Genomic DNA, 24253 nt, shown 5'->3' with positions numbered 1-24253 from the left:
TCTAATGTGCCAGCTGCACTGGAAATGTGTACATGCAGCACAGTTGCCAAAACAATAACCATAGCACCAAAACTATGAGAGCTACAAAGCCAAATTTTGCAGCCAAACCTTTCAAAATTAGCGCAATAATACTATAGATCCTAATGTATTTTATAAGCAATTTGTTTTTGTTTTCATTGGAGTGACAGTGTGCTTGGCATCTCATAGGTGCACTAAAATAATTGTGTGAATCTTAAAATACCTGCAATGTCAATTGGATTATAATTCAGCAATGCTGCTTCAAATTGCCCTCAAGAAATTATTATCCTCAAGTAAGTGGAAAAATGTGGAATGGAATCTTAGTTATGTTCAGGTGTTGAATTGAGTAATTCCTTTCAAAGGAAGCTGCATTAAATATTTGGAAAAAGCAATGGAGGCTATAGGCCAAAATGGTCAAATACTCCATAGGACACAATCTTCTATTGTTCAGGCTGGGGAAGGAGTATTGTCTGTAATGGTAGCTTACAGCTTTGAATAGTGAGGCGGTGGCATAGTGGTATTGTCGCTGGACTAGCAATCCAGAGACCTAGGGTAATAACCTGGGTTTGAATTCCACCATCATAGATGGTGAAAGTTGAATTCACTAAAAATCTGGGATTACAAACCCGAAGATGACCATGAAACCATTGCTGATTGTTATAAAAGCCCATCTGGTTCACTAATGTCCTTTAGGAAAGGAAATCTGCCATCCTTACTTGGTCTGGCCTACATGTGATTCCAGACCCATAGCAATGTGGTTGACTCTTAAATGCCCTCTGAACATAGACAATAAAGGCTGGCCTAGGCAGTGATGTCCACATCCCATGAATAGATGAAATCAAAGGCTGTAATTTTCCTGATAATCTTGGAAATCAAGAAATATCTATACGGAACATTTTCTCAAGACATGAATTGGGTGAGGTAGATTCCAGAAGAAAGTAGACTTTGGGTCAACTGTCAGAACTGGATTAGACTGCCACAAAGCCTTTTCCCATTCCATTGTTTCTTCACATCTCTTTATGTTCTAGAATGTATTGAACATGAGGGGGTGTTAATGGAGCTATTGAATTTGTTATCTTATTATGAGCAGGATTTTTCAGATGGCTGTGTTTTCCACCCTGCCACCAGAAAAGTCAGCAGGGAATGCAGTCCTGCTCCTGACAGCTACCCCACAGCCATTTAATACTCTGTGGAGTGTTAATTGGCTGGAGGTGGGCCATCTTGCCGAAGTCTAGGGACAAGGCCTCACTTCAGATAGTTGCCAGCTGATCTTATTGGCTGGTATCTCATAGCACCACCGAGAGTGGTGGCCAACCCTGGGACCACATCCAGTCCCCGGGAACAAGAGCCAGGATCTGGATGGAAGGTTTCTGGACAGAGACACTGGGGAGAGGGGTTCAAAGAGGGTTGTGGGAGCTGGGTTTCAAAAGCCAGGGGTGGAGGAGACACCTGTGGGTGGGAGGGGGTGGCGTGGTAGGCAACCGGGAAAGAAGGCCCTTGAACGCACATTCGGCTGCTCGCCCTAGGCCAAAGTAGGCTAACCTGCCGAGCCTGTCCCTAACCTCTTCCCACCAGCCTGAAAATTGTGGTCGGGCAGGTAGTGGCCCTTGTGACCATTAATTGGCCACTTAAGGACTTCAATTGGGGCAAGCCTTACACACCCCACCGCCGCTCCCCCCAACCCCATAAAATCACAGCCAGATAAGGAGCAGGTGGGTAAGGAGCAGGAAGGACACATAGTTTTACGGGACCCCGGACTGTAAAATTCTGCCTTATCTGTGTGCTTGTGGTGCAACACTTCAAAGGAAAAGAAACAAAACTGTGCTAGTCAAACATTAAAATTTAAATTAGAATAATTGCAATCCAAAAGTTTGGATTGATAAGGTTTTTAAAGGTGGGAGAATGGGTTTATGGAGAGAGTTCCAAAGAGAAGGACTGAGATGGTTAAAGAATCTGCTAGCCATGGTGAGGTAAACGGAGGGATCTTGTGCAGAAGGCCAGAGTCAGAGAAATTAAGTTTTTGGGGAGGCTGTAGGGCTGAAGGATATTGCATAAGGTAGAGTATGGCCATGGAAGGAGAAAGTGGGCATGCAGGAAGCAACGTAAATCAGCGAGGACCAGTGGGTATACATTTTCATCTACACTAAACGGGCAGTAATCTGGTGGAATGGTTAAAACCCAATTTGTATTCCATTAAAATGATTGGTGGAGGACAGGAAGCCAAAAATGTTCAGAGTAGTCAGGACTAGAGTAGACAAAGCCATGCATAAGGTTTTAGAAGAGAGGACTGAGATAGGGACAAAGGAAGATAATGTTATACAGGTGGAAGGAAGTAGTCTGGACAAGATAGGGAACTTAAAGTTAAACTCAAGACTGAACAGCCACCAAAGTTACAACAATACATGTCAGTCTGAGACAGCAGCAGGGCATGAATGGAGTCAGAAGCAAAGATGCAGACTTTGTGGCAGGGGCCACAGGCAATAGCTTCGGTTTTCCCTATGCTAAGTTGAGGGACATTATGGCTCACCTAAGATATTGTTTTCTTCATTCATTGGATGTGGGCATCACTGGCTAGGCCAGCATTCATTGCCCATTCCTAATTGCCCTTGAGAGTGTGGTGGTGAGTTGCCTTCTTGAACTGCTGCAGTCCATGTGGTGTAGGTACACCCACAGTGCTGTTAGGAAGGGAGTTCCAGGATTTTGACCCAGTGATAGTGATAAAGAACGGTGATATATTTCCAAGTCAGGATGGTGAGTGGCTTGGAGGGGAACCTCCAGGTGGTGGTGTTCCCAGCTGTCTGCTGCCCTTGCCCTCCTAGACGGTAGCGGTTGTGGGTTTGGAAGGTTCCTGCAGTGCATCTTGTAGATAGTACAAACTGCTACAACTATGCATTGGTGGTAGAGGGAGTGAATGTTTGTGGATGGGGTGCCAATCAAGCGGGCTGCTTTGTCCTGAACGTGTCAGGTTTCTTGAGTGTTGTTGGAGCTGCATTCATCCAGGCAAGCGGGGAGTATTCCATCACAATCCTGACCTGTGTCTTGTAGAAGGTAGACAGGCTTCTGGGAGTCAGATGGTGAGTTACTCGCCGCATTTGGACATGGACTGCTTTGGTATCTGAAGTGTTGAGAATGGTGCTAAGCATTGTTGAATCATCAGTAAACATCCCACTTCTGACCTTATGATGGAATGAAGGTCATTGATGAAGCAGCTGAAGATGGTTGGGCCGAGGCCATTACCCTGAGGAACTCCCACAGTGACGTCCTGGAACTGAGATGACTGACCTCCAACAACCACAACCATCTTCCTTTGTGCTAGGCATGACTCCAACCAATGGAGAGTTTTCTCCCTGATTCCCATTGACTCCAATTTTGCTTGAGCTCCTTGGTGCCACACTCGGTTAAATGCGGCCTTGATGTCAAGGGCAGTCAATCTCACCTCATCTCTGGAGTTCAGCTCTTTTGTCCATGCTTGAACCAAGGCTGTAATGAGGTCAGGAACTGAGTGGTCCTGACAGAACCCAAACTGAGCGTCAGCGAGCAGGTTATTGCTAAGGAAGTGCTGCTTGACAGTACTGTTGATGTCCCCTTCCAACATTGATGTTAAACAAGCAGTCTGACAGATCAGAGAGGGTCAAAAGGTCATGAGAGGTCAGGGGAGAGGTAGAACTGGGTTTCATCAGTGCCGAGAGAAAAACTGATCCTTGCCTCCAGATGCTGTTGCTGAGGAGAAGCAAACAGATAGGGAAGAAGAGGAGACTAAAGATAGACTGTGGGAAACTCTGGAGGCTTTTTTTTACTGGATGAATACATGATGAGGTAGAATTTCTATTGAAGTCATTTCTCCAGAGCTTCCAATGATTTTCTGCTGAAGTTATTGTGATGAATGATTGGGAGAGCCCTTACAGAAATTCCAGGCCGATAGGTAAGTGAACTAAACTGCTGGGGATATTCTTAGAGGGTGAATAGGCAAAGCAGGATTCTCTGGTATTTACGTGTAACAACAAACAATATGCTTGCTAACATTTTATCATAGCAGTACTTTTTGTAAGTAAACTTTCCTGTTCCTTAACTCTCACATTCTCAATGTTAAAGTGGCACCAGGAGCTGGGATTGGGGCTGTGTGAGATCAGAGTATTTGTGTTGCTTGCTAAATCTCACTATCTAGTTTTAGACTTACCAGGTTTGCATTTAAATGAAACAATCAGATATTTTCTGGTCCCAGGACAGGGATCAAGTCCAAAGAGCCGACTGTTGACTGAAAACTGGCAGGAGCGCTCGTCTTGACATTCATCATATACTTTCTGTAAAAAAGACAAATAGTGTTTCCCTTCCAAGTTAAATGATGAAACAAATCTGATCATGATGCACTAAACTGCCGATAGGGTAAATAGCATTTCCTATTTTTCCTTCGTTGTAGGGAGGTCCCACCTGAAGCAAGCGGCATTAGTGAAACATATGTTTCTATGTGTCTCCAAGTTACAGCTTGTACCTGAAACCCACAGTGATATTCTGCACATGTTGTGATATCTCAGCAATTTGTTGCAGTTGAGCCAATGCATAACAAAAAAGGTTTTTTAAATATAATACTCCTTACAGCAAAACTTTCTGATGCATCAGAAGTTTGATCAGTACAGGCTAAAGATTGCAGAAACAATATCAGTAAATATAAATATTTAATAAACCCCACAGCAAGAGACACCCTGTTGCCTGTATTTTTGCTCTGATACATTCATATGTGTGATCTCATAGCCATGATAAGAGATGGCACGAAAGGTCAAGGACTTTACTAAAGAAAAGGGTAAAGGCTATCCTGTGCAGATCTTTGGACCCAGAAGGGAAAAAACACTCCTTAAAAATGCTGTGGGTCAGTTCCAGCCCATGCTTAACCTTTGATGCACTCATCCCCTCTCCAACTGTTCTCCTGCATCCCATGACCGCCACCATCTCCCAGTATCTACTTGCGGGATGGGTCAGCATCTGAATTTGTCAGACAGTAAGCCTCAGATTGGCATGGACCAGCATGTGGAGCAATTACTCCATTAACTGCCATTCATTTTGAGCATGGCTCCTATCAACAAACCAATCTGGCCTTTTAAAGAAAGGATATTAGAACAGTAAGTTGCCTTTACTGTGTAAATAGCAACTTTCCACTGCTACATTTTAATGCAGAAACTGTGTGAGTTAAGTTGTAGCCAGGTGATTTGTTTTACATAGAGTTACATAGATTACATAGAACATATGACACAGAAACCAGCCCAACCAGTCCAAGCCATTGTTTATGATCCATTCACGTGTTCTCCAATCCTCAGCTAACATGAGTATTTAAATGGCTGATGATGACCATGGCAATGGTAGTATCTAAATCTTTGACTCTGAGACTGTGAACTTGTCTGCCATGGATCTCACTGAAATCTAGTGAACCTCCTCAGGAAAAGAACTCCCTTGTAATTTGCAGCTATCGATTTCTGCCATTTCTATGGTTGTGACCTCACTGCAGGGCCTCCTCACATGTCAGCTCATTGCCTTGGTTCAAAAGCTCAGCCTGGATTTTATTATTCTTTAGGCTTCCTACAAACATGTCTCTGAGGTTGACTTCCAAGTTCAAGCCATACCCACAGTGACAAGAGAGTTTCTTTAGTTTGAGAATGTAATCTGCCATAGACTCACTTGGCAGCTTCATCCTTTCATATGTGCAACTCTCAGCGCAATCTCATTCTTAGTTGCACCATATTATGAATTCAGGATTTCATTAATCTCAGCATATTCCACCAAACTAGGGTCTCTCAGACATCTTGATTAAAAATTACATCAAAAGCACATGGGCCTATCAGGTTGCTATTATTCCTATCATCTCCTATTATTTGCTTTCAGCCAAATATGTAACCTTCATTTGTAATAACACCATTTCTCCCTCTTAGTGTTGAATTCCCCCATTGTGCCAAATATGCTTTCAATGCCATTATTTTCAATTACGTACCATGCTGACTTACTGTGTACCTAAACACAACGTGTACACATGGAGCAATCTTTCATGTCACTCAAACTTCCTCAAAATCAACACTAGTTTCAACACGTGTGTCACAATGTTCTTCAATCCTGAACATCTCAAATGAAGTCTAAAAAAGAATTCCATCCTATCCTTGTCATTATCTTCCTGTTGTGTCTTGCATGAGAAAAGATTAACATGTGACTCACAGCAGCAGCCACTACTGAACAACTTTATTTAAACCTCCCAATATAAGAGGGCAATATAATAAAATGTTCAGATCTTGCAATACAAGTGTTCTCTCATTTTTCCTCAACTAACTCTATCACACACTATTCCTTTCTCCCTCATAGCCTTCTCTTCAATGTATTTATACTATTCACCTCAATTATTTCCTGGGGTAGAAAGTTCCACATTATCACCACTTTCTGGAGGAAAGAGTTCCCTATTTGATTCCTTTTTTTGGTAACTATCTTATATTGATGGCCTCTAGTTTTGCTCTTCCGCACTCTCAATCTATTGACTCTGATCAAAATCTTTCATTGTTTTCAGTCACTCCTCAGCTTTTGAAACTAAGGGACTAAACTTTTTTGTCATTTTCCTGATATTTATAACTTCATCCTTGTAAATCGGTTTTGCACTACTCCAGTTCCTCTATATCCTTCTTGTAAAATGACAGCCAGAATTGTATACTGTACTCCAAATGTGGCCTAACCAAGGCTTGCTACATGTTTGGCATAACTTTTCTAATTTTCAATTCTATCCCTCGATAAATAAACCATAGCGCTTGGTTTGCTTTATTCCTTATTAACCTGTGTTGCTACTTTTAGTGATTTATGTATTTGTCTTTCTCGATTCCTTTGCTCATCTACCCCATTGAGGTTCCTACTTTCCAAGTAAAGTGTGATCTCCTTATTTTTCTTACCAAGCTGTAATACCTCACACATATCTGTGTTGAAATTCATTTGCCAATTATATTCTCATTCTGCAAGTTTACTGGCATCATCTTTTAGTTTGGTGCGGTATTGACAATCCCCCAATTTGTTGTCATCCACAAATTTAGAAATTATGTTTTTAAGCAATTAGTTTATATTTTCAATGTGGACGAAAGTTACATTACTCACCGGTATAGCAGTGAGGGCAGCACAATTGGTGCTTTCAGCTGAAGTATTTCTTGTACTGGGACACAGGTGTTCGCTGGGAACACGGCGACCATAGAAAGCAGACAGAATGCTAATGGATGTCTGAGGTGGGCAGCTTACTGAGAGGCGATCCCCGTCACATGCATGAACTGTGTGGTTCTGCAGAATCTTCAGAAGGTAACCTAGAGAAAGAAAACTGATTACTGACGGACTGAGAGATGGCCCTATCCTTGAAGCTGTGAAAAAAAGCATGCTGTAAAACACTGTTATTTTGCACAATCTGCCTTCATCATAATATATTCCGCACGGTAGGAGTTCCTCAGGGTAGTGTCCTCGGCTCAACCATCTTCAACAGCTTCATCAATGGCCTTCCCCCCATCATAATGTCAGAAGTGGGGATGTTCACTGATGATTGCACAATGTTCAGCACCATTCATGACTCCTCAGAGACTGAAGCAGTCAGTGCCCACATGCAGCAAGACCTGGACAATATCCAGGCTTGGGCTGACAAGTGGCAAATAACAGTCACGCTCCACAAGTACCAGGCAATGATCATCTCCAACAAGAGAGAATCTAACCATCTCCACTTTACATTCAATGGCATTCCCATCACTGAATCCCCCACTATCAACAACCTTGGGGTTACCACTGACCAGAATCTGAACTGGACTAGCCATATAAATACAATGGCTACAAGAGCAGGTCAGGGATTGGGAATTCTGCAGCGAGTAACTCCCTCTGACTCCCCAAAGTCTGTCCACTATCTACAAGGCACAAGTCAGGAATGTGATGAAATACTCTCTCCTTGCTGGATGAGTGCAGCTCCAACAACACTCAAGAAGCTTGACACCATCCAGGACAAAGCATCCCGCTTGATTGGCAGCCCATCCACCACCTTCAACATTCACTCCTTCCCACCAACACACAGTGACAGCACTGTGTACCACCTACAACATGCACTACAGGAACTCACCAAGGCTCCTTCAACAGCACCTTCCAAGTCCACAACCACTACCATTTCTCAAGGAAATTAGAGATGGGCAATAAATACTAGCTAGCAATGCCCACACCCAGTGAAAGGATAAATAAAAAACGCATTCCTGTCAGTTCTCACCGTACCCACCCCTACCCTCAGACTGTCAGACACAAAGTTGAAACAAACATCCGCACTTTCATTAACTTGAGGATTGATTTCTAAAATGTTCAACTTGCCAACTTTCATCCCCAGTGAAGTCCTATCCCTGACAAAGGATCCTTGATTTTCAAATTCCTCAATAGGCTTGCCCCACCTTAACTACAGGATCTTTTATAACCAAGCTTCCCAGCTCACTCCGTCTGCTCCCCTGAATCCACATTACTGCTTGATCTCAATCAGAGGTTCATCTTTCAGCCACTATGCCTGTTCCAGCTGACATATTTTTCTTAGCCCACTCTCAAAACTTGGCTTTTCAGCCATGCCTCCTCTACAATTCCACCCCTGCTCAGTGTTTAACTCACCCCTTATAAATTGCTGAGATATTCTCTTACTTAAGAAATTATATTTAAGTACAAGGCCTGCATTTTTCCTGTGTCGGGCGGGCTCGGTGGGAGCAAGCAGGGTCGGCCACGCAGCTGCCCACTGCCCGCAATCAGCTCGGCACCACGATTTCAAGTGGGCGTGTCAATTAAGGCCCTCCCAGCGTGGATGGCGAGTTTTTCAGCACTACCTGTGCAGACGGGGGGGGTAGGAGGGAGAGTCAGATCTAATGTGCAGTTTCGCATGCGCGCGAAAGAGCACTTCAGTCTCCCTGAGGCATGGAGATTGAAGTGCTTTTCAAAAAAATAAATGAAAGCATTAAAAATTTAATGAAACATGTTCCCTCGTGTGACTGTGCCACATGAGATGGGACATGTTTTTATTTTTCAAAGAAACTTTTTATTTAATTTGTAAAAGCTTGAGGAAATCTCATCCTACTCGTGGATGAGGTTTTCTAAAAAATGTAAAGGCCACTTGACCTTTTTGCCTGCCCGCCAACCGTAAGGTTGGACAGGCAGTGTAAAGATAAGGTTAATTACTAGTTAAGGTTAATTACTAGTTAATAGGCTTTTCAATTATCGGCAGCTGCACAGCCGACTCCAGTGCGCACCGCCGAACGAAATATCGCGAGACAGCGCGGTGACGTCAGGAAGCATACCTAATGTCATCGCGCATCATGTTATGAACCAGCGTGTCGGGTCTGCCCCCCCCACGCCGAATGTAAAACCCTGGCCCAAGTTGTTGTTGTGGCCTGTAGTAATAATAAAGTTAATTGAAGGAAGAGAGTTTTTTTCTGAAAAATTATGTTCATACTGATTTACAATATTCTTGTGTAAATTACTTTTACTTAAGCTCTAACGTGCCAAACCTAAAGAAAGATCATGAATTCTGCAAATCTCAAATAAAAACAGAAAACATTGGAAATGTCCTGCAGGTGAGATAGCATCCAAAAAAAGAAAAGACAGGTTAATGTTTCAGATGTGATCCCTCAGCAGATATTCATCTCCACCCAAAACAATCTACCCTTTTCTTTTAGATACTGATGAACTTCTTCTACTTAAAGGAACAGGGAATGATAAATGATGGCCTTTTTTTAAAAAAAGAACTATGAATTTTAACAGAATGTGTACTTAACTAGTGTTGCAGCTCAAATTTTCTACTCCCTTGACCCTGAATAATTTTTGTGACATGTAAAATTAATAATAAATGTATCAACAGGATATGAAAATATCAGACTAGTGCAAAGCACATTCATAGTGTTTCCATGGAAACCAGCAGTCCACTGGAGAAAGCTCTCATCATTCTCCATACAATGTTTGTTTTTCATTTCCCCAGCAGCTGCAGCTGGCATGTGTTGTTCCCAGGCAAACACACACTGCCGTACCATCCACCTGGATACAATGGACATTTGTGCTCTGGTCCATCTCCTGTGCATGCCATTGATGGGCACCTGATACTTGCTCACGCCGGCTGCTTTATTTTTCATTTCTACCCATCTTTCCCCTCTCCTGAAGAGGCTGAGTCTTACGTAATTATAGAAATGTTACTGTAGGAGGAGCATCCAACATGCCCCTGTGCCAGAGCTATCTACTTGTTCTTTTCCCCAGACACTTTGGGAAGAATTTTCCACTCCCACCAGCGGCGGGAATCATGGCAGGTGGGGACATTAAGTTTGGTGTGATGGAAGAAATCAATTTTCCGTCGGTGAGAAATTAGTTTGGGATTTTGTTCTCCCGACTTTGATGGTGGGTTAAAGGCAGGTCGAGTTTCCCACTGATCTATTTCAGCATCCATATTTGCATACCACATTTTCTCTACCAATCAGAGTCTATTTGCCAACCAATCAGCTTCTCTTCTCATACAGTATAAAGTTGTTGCTTCCCCGACATTGATATTCTTGCAATGTCCTGAGGGTAATGGGGAAGTCTGGATAGTGATAGCAGGAAGGAGAATTAGAGGGCCATGAGTATGGAGGAGAATGGGGGGAAACTTGGTGGGAGTTGGGGAAGGTTCGAAGCTGGTCTCCCAGACCAAGAGATGAGGAAAAATTTCTACATTCACAGGGTGGTCAACCTGTGGAATTCTCTATCACAAAAAGGCTGTGGAGGCTGGGCCGCTGAGTATATTCAAGAAGGAAATTGATAATTTTTTGGATATTAGGGGCATCAAGGGGTATGGAGAGAAAGCGAGAATATGGTGTTGAGATAGAGGATCAGCGATGATCATATTGAATGGCGGAGCAGGCTCGAAGGGCTGAATGGCCTACTCCTGCTCCTAATTTCTATGTTTCTATTACAAAGATCAGCAAAACCATTTTCGATCTCGCCTTCCAGTGACACAGTTAGAAAATCAAGCCAGGAAAAAAATCAATCAAGGAGGGGAGCCTAGGCACTTGGAAGTTCAGCACAGCAATTCTTGGCTGATTGAAGGAGCATCCTATAATTGCCTTGCTCAAACCATGGAAAGCATTGGTCAGCTGGGTGCTGGACTCGAGGGTCTAATGCACAATGAATGAGTTGGCTCCTTTATTAATGGTGCACATTCAGATGAGAATCCATGATGTTTAGGTGCGGCGGTGCATATGGTCTTGATTGGCATCTGGTCCTTACAGAGTCATGTCAGAATGGATGTACGGTTAAAAAAATCAATGGGCACATCTGCAGTGCAAAGGCAGCATAGGCCCTACAAGTTTCCATGTTCCCAGTGCACAACTCATAGCATTCATGGCACTATGCTTGCAATCAGGACATAAGTGCAAGGATTGAGTATCCATCATTACTTTCAAGGCCACTGAAGGACAACCAACACAAGGCTGACAGTGACTCCTAGGACTTGAGACCTTGGACCCTAATTAAGACGCTCATTGTGAATGTGCAATCACATCTGAGGGCAAACCTCAGATGCGTGTCATCCTCCAGGGTGATATCATCCTTCAAAGGGTTGGCCTTGGTATGCAATGTGCAGACTGAGGGAAAGTCAAAGGCTGGAGACTGTATTCTTGCCTTCTATGTGGAGCTACTGTTGATTGCTCAATTGTATCCATTCGCAGATACAAGGAGGAGCAGAGAATGCAGGCTGCAGGCAATGCAGCCTTCTGGATAGCTTTGATTAGTATGAGCAGAAGAAGGGCCTGTTGCCAATTGGCACAGCTCAGGGAAGGCCATCACCCTGAAGAACAAGAGTCAACGGGGCCCCAGGAAGACCCAGATGCTGACGAGGAGGGACCAAATCTACGAAGATGTTTGGTGCATCCAAGGGTCTACAGAGAATGCAGTACATACACAGAGATGAGCAAAAGACAATGCCGCTGACAGCTTTGCGTGTTTTGGGATGTGTTGGCTCATACTTGCTACATTCTCCGTGAGGAACTCATGCAGCATCAACTTGGGGACCATCCAATGCTGGTTACTTTGAAGGTTCTGCTGCACTGAACTTTTTTGTCTGCAAATCCTTCCAGAGCTCCACTGGGGACCTTTGCAGAATCCCAAAATCAGCGACACACAAATGCATAAGGGAGCTGACAGATGCCCTTTTCAGAAAAGCTCACCTTTATGCCCAGTTCTGCATGGATGAAGCAAGCCAGGCTGTCAGAGCTTTGGGATTTGCCAGGTCTCAGTCTTCCCACACACATGTGGCCTTGAGAGCTCCCTGGCAGCAGCCTGGGAGTTTCAGTAATAGAAAAGGATTTCGCTCTGAACATTCAGCTAATTTGCGATCACAGAAAGCAGATCCAGCATATTTGTGCTAGCTACCCAGGGAGCTCACATGACTCATATATTTTGAGTCACTCCCAGTTGCTATAGATATTTGATGGAGCTTGGCACGTAAATGGTTGGCTCCTCGGTGATAAGGGGTACCCCAGAAATCATGGCTTATGATGTCAGTTTGTCAGCCATAGAGTGCATCTGAGGAGAGATACAATGCTGTACATTTAGCCACAAGGTCCTTAATAGAGTAAACTACTGGACTCTAAAAGATGCATTTCAGATGTCTGGACCAGTTAGGGGGGGTGGGGGGGGGTGGGTGGTGGCTCTTCAATGCTCAGTACAGAGAGTGTCCCGCATCATCGTTTGCTGCACCCTGCACAGCCTAGTGCTGCAAAACGAGATGAGTTACCAAAGGGAGATATGGAGGAGCTACACATCTCCCTGGATGAGAAGGACTCGGGAGGGGATGAACCTGAAGAGGGCAAGGATTCAGATGAGCCATTTGAGGATGCCATTGCACAGGCATGATGTGGCAGATGTACCTGTGACAATCTTGTGGCTATAACATCCCAGGAGGAATAAGTTGAAGACAAGTTTTCACAATTGAAGTTCTCGTCATGCTTCTATGCAGGGGACACAACAAAACCTTCTTTGTCAGAGTCAACATATCAGGAAAGGTCATCAATCTCACAATGATCACTGGGGAAGCATAGGTCACCTTCAATCCTAGTGATGGGGTCATCCTTGGAAGGTACAGTAGAACATGTGGCCACTGTAGAATGTGATAATCATTCCATTGGACACCTCCTTAAGCAACTACACAAAGTGCAGACCTTTCAAATACAACAGCAATAAGTCACTGACCATGTCATCCATCAAGAGGCTGAAATGCTATTGCACACATGGATGCACTCATGCCAGTGTGACAGGTCCAAGTGAAAAGAGGGACTAAGGTAGCCACCACCCTTCGCATGGAGCCTCAAAGTGCCTGAATGCCAGAGGACTAACATCAGGCAGAACGTGGACAGACTCCTTTCTCCATCTTTCGTTCCGATATGGTGACGGTCTCTGACAACTCTACCTGATGTTTCCCTGCCCGTCTTTGCATCTCCAATATTTTGCTCAGCGCTGATTGCAGAGGCTCATCATCAGACCTGGATTCAGTAGGGGCCTGGTCTTTAGCAGTCCACCGAGTGCCAGAGACATCGGCTGCCACTGCCTCCACCTGCTGTGGATCCTTGTCGGTGAGGTGATCACCGGATTGTGAACTCGAGCCTGCTCTAGAACTAGGGCCCACCAAGGTGCGTGTATCTGAGCTGGTGGAGGATGCAGGTAAATGATGGGTCTCCCTTTGGATGCTTCCTCTGCCTCCTCATCTGAGGTGCTTTCGGGGCTGGGTCGAGGCGTTTGCTTGTGGTCATCCTCCATCTTTTCTTGTTGGTGGCTGGAATAGCGAGGGGATAATTAGTGATTGACTAAACAGGCTCCAACACTGTAGGCCACATAGTCATTGTCCCCATGTTGTCAATGTACTCTGGATGGCCCTCACTGGCTTGTTGAGGAAGGCTAATCTCACCTTCCAAGCATCAGAAATTCTTTTCCAACCTTTCTTTTTATGTTCCAGTATTAAGGTTAAGATTATACCTTTGTTCCAATTTACTGACCAGTAGAAATAATCTTTATTATTTACTCTTCCAAACCCTTTCAAAGTTGAACACTTCTAGTAGATACTCTCAATCTCTCCTTCTCCAATGAATGCAGCCCTAGCTTTTTAAGTGTCCTGTCACAACTATATCCTCTTAGTCCTGGTTTCAGCCTAGTGAATCAAAGTTGATATTTTCCATGGCTCCACTATCTATAATGGGATGCATAAAATTATGTCCCCCATACCCATTATTAATTACAATATCCACACCTTGGACACTTCACTAACTCTATTTATCAATTTAAGAAACGTGCATTAACTGCTTCTTCTTGAGTTCTCTGTCCAAAGGCAGGTCTGACCCACAGCGCCACGACCTCATGGGTAGGGCAAGGAGGCATGTACTGAATCCACCCCGGCCAGAACGGGGATTGAACTTCATGCTGTTGACACCAATCTCAATCACACTGGGCATCCAGCCAACTGACCCAATCAGCTCCTCAAAGTCTGAGTTGCTATGGCAACATGCACTTTTACAAGCATATTGTAGCCTGGAGCTATGGATCGTAATGGTAGAGGCTCCAATTTCTTTCCATCACAAGGCTGACCAGGAATCTCTCCTACTCTTACTGCCTGCAATTGGTAAATGTCGGGAGGATTTAAAAGTTGGTACTCAACCTGTTTGGCCATGTTACTAACACTCCTGCCTTGGCCATCCATTCCTGGAATGGGACTTCAACCCTGAACTTCTGGGCCTGAGGTAGGGACACTACCCAATGCACCACATTTACTGCTACTCTCTGCTTTCCAAGGCCAGTTTTTTTTATATCAATTCTATTATTTTACCTTTAGTACCATGATCTTTACTCTGCAATTGTCTTCTTATTTATCACTTTATTCGACAGTGTTTGAAAATTGAGGTAGAGTTCCCTAGCACCCTAGCTCCCTCCAGTGTGTGGCTAAAATAGTCATTCTTAAAATATGAGCTCTGGCAGTGAGTGTTAACATACGATTCAGTCATTGAACACATTGTTAAACCCAATTTTGTCCTTGCCTTATATCCATTTATGTGCACTTTCCACTAAGAAGCTGAAACCCTGGCTCAAATTCCCTTCCCTGTCCAGGGTCACCGAGAAAAATTGTAGACTCTGTACTGGGCAACAGTGTTTAGACTAGAAATTAGACCTGGGATCTTCTAATCTGTATTGCATAGTACAACATCCCAAGCTTTTAATTCTTTTGGGAGTCAACCAATTAAACTAAATTAACAAAATGAGGGACAAAATAAATTGGTGAGAATTAACTCTTTTGGAGTCAACCAAATAAACTAAATTAACAAAATGAGGGACAAAATAAATTGGTGAGAATTAACTCTTTTGGAGTCAACCAAATAAACTAAATTAACAAAATGAGGGACAAAATAAACGCAGCCCCTAAATTAGGAAGACTGTAAAACCAAAGACAAAACTTAAAAGAAGCTTAAAAACATTAAACCAAAATGTATTTAAGGGGGTCAATAAAACACCCCAGTCCCCACAGTGCCCACCGAGCATGAAAGGTCTCAACAGTGCTGGCAGACACAATGTGTTCCCTCTCCAGGGACTCCTGGCTGCGAACGTAGCAGTGGAAGAGGGGCAGACAGTCGGGTCGGACGACCTCCTCGATCGCCTGCTGCCTGGACCTGTTAATGGCCAACTTGGCCAGATTCATGAGGAGATCCTCCTCCCTCCCGGCCCTTCTCCGTGCCATAGATCAGGAGCATGCAAAATGCAAACAAAACATCAATAAAAGGTTTTTTAAATAACTGAAAATGGAGTGCAGCCTACAACACCCTACATAAGTGTGATCCACGGACTCCACAAGGCCGAAAAAAGCGCGGGTGTCTTGGGAGTCTGTGAACCGACACAACCTATGATTATACAGGACTGCTGCGTGCAACACCCTCCATCCCAGGTCTCTGATGGAAAGCAGGAGGACACCTCCATAGAGGACCCCCCAATGGGGACCTCCGCTGCCGGATGGCAACAAGGCACGCCAGGGCGTGTCCGGGTGGTGGGCAAGGGCAAGGAAGTGAAGGGTGTGCAACAGCAGCCCATACAGGAAACCCCTCTGCGCCATGCTAAAGGACAAAGAGGGCATTTCCACAAGGCGACTCAAGTTGTGGGGCACCAGCTCCCGAGGGAGGGTTCAGGGTTTGGGGTCAATGTGGAATTCCATCCGAACAGGGGTACACTCAGACGGAAAACCACCGCACACCTGCGCCACCTTAAGGCCCAGTATATACCAAGCTTTTACCTACTTCCCCATTGGACCAAGTAAGAAAGCTGGTTTAAGATAAGAGTAAAGAAAGATACCAATATTTGTCTTAAGGGTGTAATAACCAATATTTATACAAAACTGAGAACGTATTCAGAGTTCTCATTTCCGTGTGGAAATCAATATGCTTTTATTATGATAGGATTAAATGTAAAAATAAGTTTTAAAATGTTACTTTGATCATTTAACAGCTGGATAGTTAACAAGGTGAGAATGACTGCCCATGACATCAAGACAGCAATGATTAAGTGCAGCATCAAGTAGCCCTAGCAAAATTGAAGTCAATGGGTATCAGGGATTGAAGTCATACCTAGCACAAAGGAAGGTGGTTGTGGTTGTTGAAGCCAATCATCTGAGCCGAAGAACATCAGTACAGAAGTTTCTTAGGGCAGTGTCCGAGGCCTAAGCATCTTCAGCAGCTTCATCAATGACCTTTCCTCCACCGTAAGGTCAGAAGTAGGCATGTGTCTTGATGGTTACACAATGTACAGTTTCACAAGTCAGGAGCGTGATGGAATACTCCCCAACTGCCAGGATGAGCACAGCTCCCAACTGTCACTGAATCAAAATCCTGGAACTCCTCGCCTAACTGCACTTGTGGGCGTAACTACTTCAAACAGAATGTGCGCCCAACCCGATCAGGCGTAAAATAGCACGAGAAAACATTGGGTGAGCGTCCTGACATCATCCTGCATGCACACAATCTTCAGATTGGTGGGTACACGCAGGTGTCAGAGCCGCGCCCGCCATCAATTAAAAGGCCACTGAAGGCTATTAAAAATCCAATTAATCCAGATTTTACATTGCCCGTGTGATTTTGTGCTCGTTGCACGGGCAAAATGGGCAGGTGGACAGCCCACATTTAACAAAATCTCATCCATGGGCAGAATAAAAAGGGTCAGCAGCATTTCCATTGTGAGTAGTGAGGAGTTTAGGAGATAGCTTGCTGTTGGTTGCTTATTTGAACTTGACAGCTTCATCTCAGTTCTGAGCTTCATTCTTAGAATTTCTAGGCTTCATTTCGGGACTCATTACTGTCTCCAAGGCCCCCGGAGGATTTTGATTGTGTCGATCCTTCCAGGTATCAGACAGCTTTCTGTAACCCTGGTGATGGGGATTGTGCTCTCTGCTGGAGGCACCTCCTCTGAGGAAAAAGAGAGGGACAGAAGGGAGAGGAGGCCAGGTGTCCCTATGCAGCTTCCAGGGGAGCAACCAGTGGGAGAAGAGGTGCAAGCACAGAGGGCACAGGGCCAGCAGGTAGCCCAAGGTGGAAGGGGCCACAGAAGACACCACTATCCTGCTGCCAGAGTTTACAGGCAGTAATGCAGCTACCTCAATATGTCCAAGGTGTAATGCCGAAGGAGGTTCCGCCTCTCCAGGGAGAGGGCGCCCTCCGTTTGTGAGATGATTGGGCCTGAGATCACCTCCAACTGTGTGGACACCCCATGCCAATGACTCTGAAGGTCACAGTGGCCCTCAACTTCTCTGCCTCCGGCTCCTTCCAGGGGTCAATGGGGAATCTTTGTGGAATGTCCCAGTCAGCCGTCCACAGTTGCGTCAAGTTGGTGACAGGTGGGTACTGACATTAATTCATTTCCATACAGACAAGGCCAGCCAGTTTGAGTGTGCAGCGATTGCTGGGTCCCCCGCATCCAGGGTGCAATCAAGTGCACTCATGTGGCCATCAAGGCACCAGCGGATCAGCCGGGTGCCTTTGTCAACAGGAAGCGATTCCACTCCATTAATGCGCAATTAGTGTGTGACCACAGGATGGAGATTCTGCAAGTCTGTGGAAGGTACCCAGGCAGCTCCCATGATACTTATATCCTCAGAAACCTCCAGGTGCCAAAGTTATTCAGTGCTCCAGCCTGACTGGATGGATGGCTGCTGGGTGACAAGGGCTATCCATTGAAAAGGTGGCTTTTGACACCTCTCTGCCATCCAAGAACAGAGGCAGAGCAGTATCGTAATAGGAGTCATGCCTCCACAAGGATGGTGATAGAGATGACTATAGGTCTTCTGAAGATGTGCTTCCAAAGCCTGGACCATTCAGGGTGAGCACTACAATACCCACCAGAGTGGGTGTCACTGATCGAGGTTGCATGCCGCGCTCTCCACAATCTGGCACTTGCAAGAGGGGACCCACTGGAGGAAGAGGATCTTGAGGCAGCTCCACAGGCCACAGAGGATGAATCCAGTGGTGAGTCAGAAGAGGAGCATGGTGAGGAGAATGCTGAGGTTGTGGAAGCAGACCTCTGTATCCTTCAAGGAGGGAGGGTCACCAGGGATGCCTTGATCCAATGCTCCTTCATCTAGACCGCCAAAGATCTCTTTCCACCTCATGGCAAGGCTGCCACCTCCATCCAGGATGTCTGAAAGGAGCTTTTCATTTGAACCCAAAGTCCAATCTGTGCCTGTGCAATAAGGTTTAGAGTCACTCACATCCAGCATTACATACTGGCATACCCTGCACCAGAAAAAAAAGGTGAAGCATACTCAGGCTATTGTGACAAAAACAAAATTTATGTAATTTTCACATTCAAAAGAAATTAACATTACCATCTCTGGTGTTCATTTCCACAACAGTAAACATATAAACAAAACATTGCACAACAGAAGATCACCCATGACCAGTCCCTCTTGTGCTCATTGTGCCTTAAATTTACATTTACGAGTGCAACGTCTTGGTGCCCCCACTTTGCTGACAGCGGCATAGGAGACAGCCTGCTGACCCTGTTGTCTTGTTGGCCTCGATGACCTTGGCAGTCGTCCTCTGGCCAGAGGAGCCTGTGCTTGCCCCACCTGGGAGGGAGCAGCCCATTGCCACAGCTGACATCTGCCCAGTCATCGCAGCTTCATCAGATGCCATGGTCACTGGCAGAGCAGCAGAGGAGCTGCTGCCTTCATCTGGAGCGCCCTGAGAAGAGCCCGCAGAGATGACAGGCAGCTCATGCACCAATGTGAAATCACTCTGGGCCTCCCTGTTCACTATTGATGGATGGGCACCTAGCTGAGATACAGGGTGCCTCATCCATCTCCCACACTGGCAATGGCCACCTGAGGTCAATGCCTGTGTGAGGGCTTATACATCCAAGCACAACCTCAGGAACCCCTGATTTTGTTCCTGGAGCTGCCTCTCCATGAGAGTCACCACTCTGTCAATGGAGGCGGCAGTGCGCTCGGCCATGAGGGTCAATGCAGTGCTGATGCTCTGCATGATCTTCTCCATAACAGAGACCATGGCACACAGACCCTCATGGATCTCCGCCAGATCCTCCCGCACATATCACTGGACATCCAGCCTCTGCCGCTTAATGGGCGACTCCAGAGGCTAATCATCTGCCTTCATCCAGCCTCCGACTGCCGGTGTCCTGGGCATTCTCTGCCTCTGCCTGCACTTCAAGCGAGTGTGAAGAGCCCTCACCAACGTGTACTGACATTCTAGCCAAAGATCTAATGCCCACTGAATATGCTGGTATCTGCGCTGGTGCCTGAATCAGGAAGCGGGTGTGATGCAGGTGCAGCTGATGCCTGGTGGTCGTCTGGCATCAGGAGTGGCTTTTCGGGGTCCTGCGAACGAGTGCCTGCTGGCTAATCTAAGAGAGAACAACGACATGTTATTAGTTTAAGTCATCACACTGTCACTGTGCATGCCAGGCACCCTGGTGAGACAATGGAGACCTGCATCAAGGTACCGTCATCTTTCAATGATCAATGGGGACTCCAGTTTTGAGGCTCCCATCAATGATGAGGCTACACAAGAATGTTTGCACCATCCGAAACTCTCACCTCTGTGCAATGCTCTCTTACTTTCGTCTGACACCCCAGCCTTTCCAGTTCCAAGGCATCATGCTCAAATCTTGTCAATATTAGGAGGTTTGAGGGGCCTCTGCCTGTCTGTGACCTCTCAATGTTGTTATGGCTCCTGAAAGGACAGAGGACCATTGATTAGTCCATTCTCTACTGCAATGCCATTGCAGCCTGGCCAACTTTACCTGAGGGACACCTTGCAGGGCACATCCAAGTCATGGCCCTTGAGCCACAAGGCACTCAGACCAAGCAGCCAGGGCTCACCCCCCTTGGCCAGCTCCAGCGTCATTGCCAGTTGGCACTCAGACTCTAACGCCCCTGAGCTCCATGGGGGGAATGACCAGCCCTTAACACTTCTCCACACTGATCCATGCCAACATGGTACTCACCCTTGGTGAGCGCAGCAGGTCTTTGAACTTTTTGCGGCACTGCATCTATGTGCGCCGCACAACGTTGTGGCTGCTGATCTCGGCTGCCACCTCCTCCCAAGCTTTTTTTGTCTGGTGGGGTGGCGTCCTCCTTCCATCTCTGGGGACAAGGGTGTCCCTCCTGGCAGCCACCTCCTCCAAGAACACCATGAGACACTTGTCCGAAATACAGGAGGCCGAGTGCCCACCCGACCTGCTGTCCCACCTGGCATCTCCAGCCGCTGTTGAGGCCATAGCTTCACTCTCCAAAACACAGAATATATTATTCTTCCCTGGCAGCCTTCAAGAATCTGTCTCTGCCGTTTTTAAACCAACCACTGGGTTATCATTGGACCCAGTGCCCAACAAGTCCCCACCCCCGCCCAGCCTTTCCCAACCATTAGGAAGAGGCATTTCACGCTGGGCGAGCCTTAATTGGCTAGCCAGTGTGAAATTGTGGTCGTGGGCCGATCCCGGTCAGGGGCCTGTTTCCTGGCCAGTCCCGTGCCCGCTGATCATGTGTGCCCGCCGGGGTAAAATTCAGGCCAATGAAGCAGCTGAAGAAGGTGGCTCAACATCTCCTTCTCAGGTCCAATCAGGAATGGGCCATAAATGCTGGCCTTGCCAGTGATGTGCACGTCCTGTGAATGAATGTTTTAAAAATTGCCTGCAGTATTTGGGGTCAGATGTCCAAGTCATCACTGTAGTGCTTTGTTTTCAGACTAGGGAGATTCATGAAAGGATGTTTTTGTTTTGTGCTTTGGGTAGAAGGAAACATGCCTGCATTGATCACTAAGTAATGAGTTTCTAATGCTGAAGAGTAGAAAATAAAATCAAAAAATTGCATGTGGGGTGGTGGGGGGGTGGTGGTGGACTCTAATCTGAAGAATTTAAGGATAAACTTCCCCGTAGCTTTGATAATGATATTGCTGCTATTATTGGCCTCATTGTCCCAGGAGTACTGTAGAGGGATGAATGTCAGTCAGGATTTTCACTCATTGCCTGGAATTTTCCACTTCTGTGCTCAACAACCAAAAGAAAACTCCTCTCATTTAAACAAGTTGGTTGAGAATTGGGGGCTGGCAGAAATAGAAAATGCTGACATTTTTTTATCCAGAGATATCAACCACTTCGGAAAGTGTGCATATGTGAACGCAGAAAATGGACAAGATCAGGGATGTGGAGCCTGTACACATTTCCAAAAATATAAAATGCTCCCATTTCACACCCAAATGACACACTGCGTTAACAAAAGATGTATGCATAACTGGCCTCTTTTGCTAATTTGAGAGCCCTAGTCCTGTAAACGATAACTTTAGTTAATAACAGATATGTGATACACCTCTGAATGCAAGCACCAAAATTTTAAAAAAAAACATCCATGGATTTTTAAATTTGAAAAAAATTGTTCTGCTCTTATGGCAATATTGACTTTTCCTTACTTTATTAATCTACGTTGTAAATCTTACTGTATTCTAAAGATTAAAACAAACCAGAAACTTTATCAGATAATGTCAGATGATGAAGGTCCTTCGACTCAAAGAATCTCACTGTCTTCCCATTACAGAATTGAGCACTTACCTGAGAAATCCGGAGCAGCTTCAAACTGAGCCCAGAAATAAAACCAAAACAGTGTGACTAATGAGAATCCCACTCGACATCTAAACTTTTTCAATGTACTCATATTGCAGACTTGATAAGACTTCTAGGTTGTATATTTTCATTCTAATGGGTGAATAATCATTTCAGTTTTTCTATCGCATTTGCTGTTAGGCTCCCAGCAGCTGTGATGCTTTCACTGGTAAACTGATGAGTTGGCAGCTTTCTTTCTGACTGTGGAGTGGTACATGGGGCTAGACACCAACTATTTGTCACATATTAGATCATGACAGCTGTTGGTAAACACTGTCACGAGGCAATATTTATAACAAATTCAAAGCAATTCTTTTCTGAAGGGTCCGCTTCTCCCTTGGATATTGTTCAATGGGGGCAAATGCAGGGCTTACATTCTGAGTGGCTATACTGAACATGATTGTGAGTGTTGGCAGGTTATACAAGCATAAATAGCATAACAGCTGAGCCCTATTCCCTCCTCATAAATATCCACACATGTACATTTTTTAGCGGGAGTCGCTATATAATCACAAAAAGCAGGAACCCTGACTGATCCCACGAGAGTGAGGGTGTAAAACGTTAGGTGTCACAAAGGTTCTGATGAAAGGTCATCAGCCTAAAACATTAGACTGAATTTTTTTCCAGCAGGCAAGGGGACCCTGACATCAGGCCTAAATGGGGATCTGCAGCCTGCCTATGAGGTCAATGCACCTACGGTGCAACCTTCCAGGAGACCGCCACCTAACTGGTTGCCTCAAAACTTGCTGTGCTATTAAGGACAGCAGCAGGCAGGTTTCCAAGTCTGGAGGCCCAATCAGACAGCCTGCAGCAGAGGATGGCTGGCAGCCCCACCTAGAGAGGTGGGTGCAACTGATGCAGATAGGGGAGCCTGGTCAACATGGCCCCAATTACTGTTTTCTGGTATAACTTGTGCCCTAATCTATCCTGGGAATGTTTCCCTCTTCACAGGAGTGACTGAGGTCTGGCTCAGGCACGTTTCTTCAAAATTACTTTATTTACACTACATGATAAGCTACTAGGTAAGTACATTTCTTTTGTGTACAAACTATTACCTCTTTCTAACAGAGCCTTTAGCAAATGACTGCTGAAGACACTGTTACATCATGATACAAATCACTATCTCATTACCATAACTATTATGCCACATCTCTCCCCAAGTATAATGTCAGCTTTTTTAATAACAATATTAAGCTTTCTCTTTAACTATTTATGTGATATTTACACTACCACCATCTCCTCGCAATGTCCAAAGTTCACAGGTTAAGCCTTTGCAGTGCCTTCACAGTTCTCCCTGATCTTGTTCTTGTCACCATTGAGCGGGGGTGATGGTCTTGAACAAGTTCATTGACTGGGTCACCATTCTCTGAGGTAGTTGATGTAGCCCTTTGTTGGATCCTGTGGATCCTCATCACCAATTTGTTGTGAGAGGTGGTCAGGTTGGTTCTATTGATAAAGTTGATCAGTAGATAATTCTTAAATGGAAACTTTAAGTTTATTTACAAATGTACAACCATACATGTGCTTTCACTTCAAGCTCTATCGCTACACTACTAACTACAGAGGTAGCCCGCGCTACTCTCCTATTGGGTACTAAAGATCATGCGGAGATCAGAGAAGTACCAAATTCTTTCTGTGTCTCTTCATACTTTTCCAGAGGTAAAAATTTTGATCTGAGGGAATCTGGTAGTGTGTGAAGATCTTTCAACAGGTTTTCTTTTTCCTTTCGGAGGTTGCTCACCTCTTCTTGAACTCTGTCATTGAGCATGGTCTCTTCGAGTTCCTTTTGTTATTCTACCATGCTTTGGTTTAAGACAGCCTGTGTTTCTTCTGGTTGATGAGTCCTTACACACTCCTTTCCCAAAACAGGAATGCTTCCAGCTTCCTTTTGGAGTCTCAGTGGCCAAATCAAGGCTGATTTCCCTTAGCCAATTTCACCCTAGGAGGCTTGGTCCTCTGCCTCTCAATACCAAAACTGACAGCTTTACCAATTAGCTTCCATAATGGACAGTTATTCTACTAATGCCACTGATTTCAATGTCTTCACCCGTGTATGTTTTTAATTGGGCATTTGTTT

General features: G+C 45.1%; 1 protein-coding gene across 1 annotated transcript in view; it reads right to left on the bottom strand.

Annotated features, from left to right (window-relative positions):
* si:ch73-335m24.2 (protein eva-1 homolog C) overlaps positions 1-23944 on the bottom strand; it is a 36165-nt gene extending 12221 nt beyond the window's left edge. The window contains exons 1-3 of the mRNA XM_041196156.1: positions 23800-23944; positions 7129-7328; positions 4196-4319 (exon numbers count right to left, since the gene is read on the bottom strand). Of these exons, the coding sequence (XP_041052090.1) occupies positions 4196-4319; positions 7129-7328; positions 23800-23944 (469 nt within the window). The remainder of the gene's footprint in view (positions 1-4195; positions 4320-7128; positions 7329-23799) is intronic.
* Positions 23945-24253: the final 309 nt, after the last annotated feature.

The sequence above is a fragment of the Carcharodon carcharias genome, chromosome 9, assembly GCF_017639515.1.
Source record: "Carcharodon carcharias isolate sCarCar2 chromosome 9, sCarCar2.pri, whole genome shotgun sequence".
NCBI lineage: Eukaryota > Metazoa > Chordata > Chondrichthyes > Lamniformes > Lamnidae > Carcharodon > Carcharodon carcharias.
Note: the sequence above shows the minus strand (reverse complement) of the source record. Positions and strands in the feature narration are given on the sequence as shown.